Here is a 7,272-nt window from a genome sequence, read left to right on the forward strand (position 1 = left end):
TGAACCAATTACATGAGAATACTTGGCCAACATCCAGTAAGTATCGACAGAGGGACTCAGAATCCTCAATTTTACCAAATCCTTGAACTTCTCTTCCATAATAGATGCTGAAATCAATGAATAAATAGAATGCTCCCTGCGGTGAAAAAGAGAAGAATCGTGTTTAAGTGGAAAAACAGACAAGAAAAGGATGAGACAAAAAAAGAGGTGGATAATTAATAGGAAAATCAATTGCACCTGGGGTTCGGATATCTTGACACCATCTATTTCTCTAAAACTTTTTACTAAGAAATCCCTTCGCTCCTTAAATGCTTTAATCATGGTAGAAACTGCTTCCCCACCAGCATAACCTAGTCCTAACCCAACAACTGCAGCTTTCTGGGCAATACTACTGGCCCCTGAAGTGAACTAAATTCAATATGATGCATCAGCCACTACATCTCGCATATAATATGGTATAGAAAGAATAGTCCGGCTTATTCCAAATGAATGCTAAAAGCTTAATGAAATGATAAATCCGTTTGATGTATTGCAGATTGTATCAAAGGGAAATCAAGACAAGTATAGCATTGGATGAGGCTGATGATATGGCCAAAAATAATAAAGCATACTTGACTTTGGATCTTTCCACATGCACCAACAAAATGTTTTGGACTAGCAATATATCCAAGGCGCCAACCCGTCATTGCAAAGGCCTGTATGAAAACAGATCAAAAACATCATAATCAAGTTTATAGGCCTCCATGTCAAATCATTAATTGCAACCACACTGTGAAATACTGTGAAATAGACCATAAGCATTTGAATATAAAATAAGAATGAATGAACAACACACCATTCAACTCTAAAAAAAGTTACATACTGACCTTAGAAAATCCATTTACAGTTAGACTTCTGATTTGTTTTTGCCATTAGTTGGTGATTACAATCTATACCTTCCATCAGTTTTTGCCAAGCACCATGTCCAAGTATTAAAATACATCAAAATAGTAAAAGAAATATGCACATTTAACTATTATCTAATAAGAGATACACTACTAACAACACTACTGCAAATCAGAATAGTGAAGCTTAACTAATTACTCTCTTAGTAACCAAGGTTCAACAACAACTAGAGTCTATTTAACTATTATCTAAAACAGAACTATAGTACATAATATAGGTCTAAAATCAGAAAATTGATGCATCATAAATCTCCAAATTAAGTGGGCCAAGAAGGGACATACGTAACATAAGTAATTTATTACCCAACGAGGAGTCTGTTCATTAATATGCCAAGAGGCAGAATCAAGCTTTCAAACTAACTTTCATGACTTCAATGAATATTTTAACATACCACCCGAGAAGGAATACAGACACTAGTGTCTTGTCAATAAAGAATCAAGCCACTTGGTTGCTCTTCCAAGACTAGCAATGTGCTATTTAAATAGAGGAAGATATGAATCCATTATATGTAAGTAGGACACTAACTACATGGTTCCTTGTGAATTATATAATTAACAAGTGAGTGTAGGACCACTACATCAGAACATACACGACCTTATGGCATTTTTGGAGAACTTCAATCTCATTATATCACCTCAGAGTGAAAATCGAGAATTTTATCTATCACACACACACAAGCTTCCTAAATCAAGGAGCCTAATCTTCCTTAATTTCAGTTTAAAGTCTCCATAGCCTTCATTTCAAGTCTTGTATGTTTTCTCCCATTAGTTACATGAAGATAAATTCGGTGTCCAGCCTCAATCAGTCAAGAATGCTACCGTGGAAAGGAGAAACCAATGAAAATGAGTGGGGAAAAGAATACAAAACACGTAAAGAAAGAAAATTAAAAGGAGGTTACAGTTTTCCTTAACCAAAAACAAGTATTATATGTGCTGTAATAAAATCATAGACAGTTAATTTCATACTGTATTGGATACATATTCTGACTTTTAAAAAAAATTACTCGTACATATTATGATATTCTTACAGAAAAAAATTACTAGACTCATACACTTAACACTTGAACACCGGACCACTATCATACAACAAGAAATGTTTACTATGAGTAATGCAAAGAAGAGAAATATGTATTATAATATTTTGGGGTATCACACCTACCGCAACTCTCTCTCACGACTTTTCTACCTTTAGTCTAGTGTTTTCGAAAATAAACCAAAAATAAAAGGAAAGATAGACAAATGATGACAAAAGAATAAAGGAAGAAGAAGCTCATACTTTATATTCTTCAAACAGTACAAAGGGGAGAAAATAGAAAGGGGACAAACCTTCCGCGCTCCACACCGATCACGTCCGGTATGAACTTAGCCTTTGACTTCAACTTCGTCGGTATGAACTTTTCCGATCACGTCCAGCCTCCGGTGGCAGCCAAGGAGTTTTCCTTTTTTTTTTCTTTCTCGTGTTCTCTCTCAACTCTAACCCTGGGGCGAAAATGATCGACCTTTCAAAAGTTCAAATTAGAAACAGAATCCTAATGCAATATACGCACCGTTTCATCTATTCTCTCACAAACCACCACAGCAGTCTAAAGACTCAAATGACAAATATACCCTTTCTAACATTCACCACAAATGGGTCCCCGTGTCAAATGAATGTCGTTTGCTCTGAGCGTTTCAAAGTACCATTTCTCTACAAAAACATGTGCAACTTTTGCATTCAACATTTTGATTTAAGAATTTAAATAAAAAAAAATTATTTTTAAGAGTATTTTTAAAAGAAAAAAAAATTTCAAATATTAAAGTTAAATATATCCAATAAACTGCAACAAAATAAAACTCAAATAACTGACTGTTTGGTAAGTAAAAATACAAAGAAAAACAAATTTTAGCTGTGACAGAAGAGTGAGTGGGCGTTGAACACTGAGCACACACGACACCCACACAAATAAGTTGGAGGGAATCAAATTCCCAATTATCTTTAGGACAATGATACTGATGACTTTTTTGACAACGGTCATTATTCTATTGGTTTATTTTAATTTATGTTTAAAAAATATTTAAAACGGACCAATCACAACTGTTATGTATGCGTTGTTAAAAAATTGTTAAAAAAGTGTTGTTAAAAGAAGTTTTTTTTCCTTATGTTTAATTATCTGTGTGAAACCAAACCTTATCTCGTCGATGACGTCTCTCGTTTGCGGTCTCTCCATCTCTCCCTTACCTTTGCAACCCACGCGTCACTCCAAATTGTTTGTCCCCCCAACTCTAAACATCAAACCCCCAAAACCTTCCCGCCACGTTACGGTTCGCGCCGAGGTGAAAGAGACCGCCGCAACCGCTACTTCCTCCGACGAGAAGATCCGTGAAATTCTCCGCAACCGCGATTATGATAAGAAATTCGGATTCTGTATAGAGATCGATTCCTTCTCGATCCCTAAAGGCCTCTCCAAAGAAACTATTCGTCTGATCTCGTCCGTGAAAGAGGAACCTCAATGGATGCTGGAATTTCGCTTGAAGGCATTTGAGAAATTTCTGTCCATGAAAGTTCCTACCTGGTCCGATAACAGCTATCCTCCTATCGATTTCCAGGATATCTGCTACTACTCGGCTCCCAAGAACGAACAGAAGAAACGCCCTCTGAAATCCCTCAAAGACGCCGATCCCGAACTCCTCCGCTACTTCGACAAGCTCGGCGTTCCTCTCAACGAGCAGAAGCGTCTCGCAAACGTCGCCGTGGACGCCGTCCTCGACAGCGTCTCCATAGTCACCACCCACCGAAAAACCCTGGAGAAGGCCGGGGTCATATTCTGCTCAATCTCCGACGCTATTAAGGAGTACCCCGAGTTAGTCCGCAAGTACTTGGGGAGAGTCGTGCCCTCTGATGACAACTACTACGCCGCGTTGAACTCCGCCGTCTTCAGCGACGGTTCGTTCTGCTACATTCCCAAAGATACCAAGTGCCCGATGCAGATCTCTACCTACTTCAGAATCAACGCTCTGGAAACAGGGCAGTTTGAGCGGACTTTGATAGTTGCCGACGACAAGAGCTTTGTGGAGTATTTGGAAGGGTGCACTGCGCCGTCATATGATCGGAACCAGCTCCACGCAGCGGTGGTGGAGTTGTACTGTGGGGAAGGGGCAGAGATAAAGTACTCCACGGTGCAGAATTGGTATGCTGGGGATGAGAATGGGAAAGGTGGGATTTACAATTTCGTGACAAAGAGAGGAGTGTGTGACGGGTCGCGGTCGAAGATATCGTGGACGCAGGTGGAGACGGGTTCTGCGATCACGTGGAAGTATCCGAGTGTTGTGTTGGAGGGAGATGATAGTGTTGGGGAGTTCTATTCTGTTGCTTTGACGAATAACTATCAACAGGCCGATACGGGGACCAAGATGATACACAAAGGGAAGAACACAAGGAGTAGGATTATCTCTAAGGGTATATCGGTTGGACATTCCAGGAACTGTTATAGAGGGCTGGTTCAGGTTCTATCCAAGGCGGACAATGCGCGAAACTCATCGCAGTGTGACTCCATGCTTATTGGGGACAACGCAGCTGCCAATACCTATCCTTACATTCAGGTGTGTGGTAGCATGCCTTTTTGCTTTTCTTGTGTGTTTTGTTTGTCTTGCTGGAATGATTCTTGGTAGTTTGTTTTCATAAACAAAGTGGAATTGTGTGATTTATTGAGCTGACTTTACCTACTGGAATAGGCTTTTGTTGTAGTTGTTGGTTGGAATCAGAGAAAATGTTTATTTTTGTGTGTGGATAGAATAGGAAGGGGTGAATGCATGAGGATAAACCATAGTATAGAACTAAGGAAATCATTATTTTGGACTTCAGAATTTAATATAGGAATTGGCCTTGATGGTATTGGAGTTTATATCTAAGCTTGTTTTTTAATCCATCTTAACCGTTAGCAGAACCCACACTACTATATGGTCTTGTGAAACTTCACATTTAAAAGTGTTGAATCCTCAAGGAGAGGGAATGTGCCGGAGATTTAGTATAATCAATTGAAGTAGAGAGGATTTGTAACGTTGAATCAGACTTAGACCGAGACTTTTGGTCTATCTCTTTGTTGTTGGTTTGAAAAAGAACCAGCAGGTCATCAATATTTTGGAGTTATTCCCTGCCCCACCTAATCCGCATTACTCCCATTTTCTTTTGTCTTTCTTTNTTTTCTCCGTGCTTCCAATCTGCCATGATACTTTTGTTTTGCTAAAGCAATCACAATTACTTTGTAGGTGAAAAATCCAACTGCTAGAATTGAACATGAAGCCAGTACATCTAAAATTGGAGAAGATCAATTGTTCTATTTTCAGCAAAGGGGAATAGACTATGAAAAAGCAATGGCTGCAATGATCTCTGGCTTTTGCCGTGATGTCTTCAATGAGCTTCCGGATGAATTTGGTTCTGAGGTGAACCAACTCATGAGCTTGAAGCTTGAGGGCTCGGTAGGTTAAACAGTTTGTTAAGACATTATTTGGAATTTGCTCAGGCCATTTGATCTTGAAGTTGTACAAGGCCATAGAGGTGCTGCATTCCAAAGGATGTGTACATGCTATATATAGATGTTGTCTTCAAGTTTACCACAAAAGGGCCCTCAAGCATTACCAATTTTCTACCTTAATAAGTTATCACTGTAATCTTATAATTTTGTTTTGTGGATTTACTCTGGATTACCAGTTGTTTAATATAACTCAGTGTTTTATTGGTATTGACAGTCTATCTGTTAGTATCATGGCTTCAGCAGGTATTGATCGCCTTGATAACTGTACAATAATTAAATAGTTGCAATAATTGTTCAAATGCTAAAAATTCCACTTAAATTCATCACCAATAGCAACTTTTGCAATATAAGATTCACTGTATGTATGAATTGAGAACACTATTGAATAAGGAGTAGATACTTATTCAAAAGAAACACACTGCATATATATATCTCGACCCCGTGACACATCTTTATAGTCTTTGGAATTTGTAATTAAACATCACAACAATAGAAATTCCATGACTAAAATCACCATGGATTTTAGATGTTTCTTATCTTATAATGGATGTTGTTATCATCAGTATACACTGCAATTTAATTTGTAGTGTTGTCGTAGTTTATGGCCCTGTTTGTCTTAGTAGAGGGACCCATTATTAAATAACTAGATACATTGAAGTTCTCCAATCTGGTCCTAGAATCACATCGTGCTGTAATAATGATGGTTACCATTCCACTGCAACTTAATGCTCGTAGAAAAAGCTTTAGTTATGTACATGGTTGTCATAACTTAATTATATTATGTAGTCCCCCTTAAGTTCTTTTGTGCTTACTGTGTTGATAATATGATTATCGTCATGTTTGATGACAACCTTGGTTTGTCTATGCTGCAGGTTAATCATACTTCTTTTATAAGAATGTGGGTTCACCAATATACTTGAGATATTCTTTCAATGGTATTTAAATTTCCAAAAACACAAGGGTCTAGAAGTTCTTTACACCTTGGACAGATGGAGTTGCAGGAATTACCTTTTACTTAGTTTCTGCTTTTGCTCATTTTTCTCGCCCTTCATTTAGTTGGTAGATTTGTAGGATGTTAAATTTGTACCAAAAGCAAGCAGCGGGAGATGCATGTTCCTTTTTCTTGTTATTTATCGATGTGTAATCTACTCTTTCATCTTTGCTGAGGTAGTCTCTTTCTGAAAGAGTTTTCCTCCTACTGTGTTAAACTTACCTGTTGTAGTGCATTTTCTACTTAAAATGTCACAGATACATACATGTTTCTAATTTCTTCAGGAATGATTTTAATTCTGATCATGGTAAGTTCTACTTCATTTAATCGTTTTATGCGCGGGGGGCAGGGGGAATAGAGGACCATCAACAGGAATTGATCCCTGGACCTTTGAGTCAAGGATATTTGATCCTACCAGTCAACCCAACCTTCATTAGCTTCTTTAAGGGGCTCATTATTCAGATATTAGCAAATGCTACCCTACTTAGGATGCCCTTTTATGCATCATGATTATGAAATTACTAAGTTATAGATTTAATTCGTGTTTCTATAATACAGGTTTGAAAAAGCTTGAGTTCCTCAATATTGGATGCTGTAAATGTGTTACGGATTCAGACACGAAGTCTATCTGAGGTACTGATCATAAGGTGATATGGTTTTTATCATAGTTATTGCAATTCAGGTTTATTTATGTTGTACAAAGGCAGTATTACGGTGTCTCGTTCATTGGTTATAGCTTTTTCTTAGCATTGTAATCTAGTTCTTGCATTTATTCTCACTCCTAGTTAGCAAATAACCAAAAACTGGGTGGGGGAACATTGCTCTC

The 7,272-nt window shown here is 37.9% G+C and overlaps 2 protein-coding genes across 6 annotated transcripts in view; one reads left to right on the top strand and one right to left on the bottom strand.

The window, feature by feature from the left end:
- Positions 1-2,568, bottom strand: part of LOC106758409 (bifunctional aspartate aminotransferase and glutamate/aspartate-prephenate aminotransferase-like) — a 3,432-nt gene extending 864 nt beyond the window's left edge. Inside the window, exons 1-4 of the mRNA XM_014641336.2 lie at positions 2,271-2,568; positions 612-695; positions 238-408; positions 6-136 (exon numbers count right to left, since the gene is read on the bottom strand). Coding sequence (XP_014496822.1) covers positions 6-136; positions 238-408; positions 612-686 — 377 coding nt within the window. The 5' untranslated portion in view covers positions 687-695; positions 2,271-2,568. The remainder of the gene's footprint in view (positions 1-5; positions 137-237; positions 409-611; positions 696-2,270) is intronic.
- A 533-nt stretch (positions 2,569-3,101) lies between these two features.
- LOC106759312 (UPF0051 protein ABCI8, chloroplastic-like) overlaps positions 3,102-7,272 on the top strand; it is a 12,662-nt gene continuing 8,491 nt past the window's right edge. Inside the window, exons 1-5 of one of the 5 annotated variants that reach the window (XM_022779910.1) lie at positions 3,102-4,523; positions 5,190-5,399; positions 6,328-6,353; positions 6,704-6,753; positions 7,005-7,094. In XM_022779910.1, coding sequence (XP_022635631.1) covers positions 3,123-4,523; positions 5,190-5,399; positions 6,328-6,353; positions 6,704-6,753; positions 7,005-7,078 — 1,761 coding nt within the window. In that variant the 5' untranslated portion in view covers positions 3,102-3,122 and the 3' untranslated portion in view covers positions 7,079-7,094. Of the gene's footprint in view, positions 4,524-5,189; positions 5,723-6,327; positions 6,354-6,703; positions 6,754-7,004; positions 7,095-7,272 lie in introns of those variants that run through there. The other 4 variants (XM_022779911.1, XM_022779912.1, XM_022779909.1 and 1 more) reach the window with 4 other exon arrangements.

Source organism: Vigna radiata, chromosome 4 (genome assembly GCF_000741045.1).
Source record: "Vigna radiata var. radiata cultivar VC1973A chromosome 4, Vradiata_ver6, whole genome shotgun sequence".
In the NCBI taxonomy this organism is placed as follows: domain Eukaryota; kingdom Viridiplantae; phylum Streptophyta; class Magnoliopsida; order Fabales; family Fabaceae; genus Vigna; species Vigna radiata.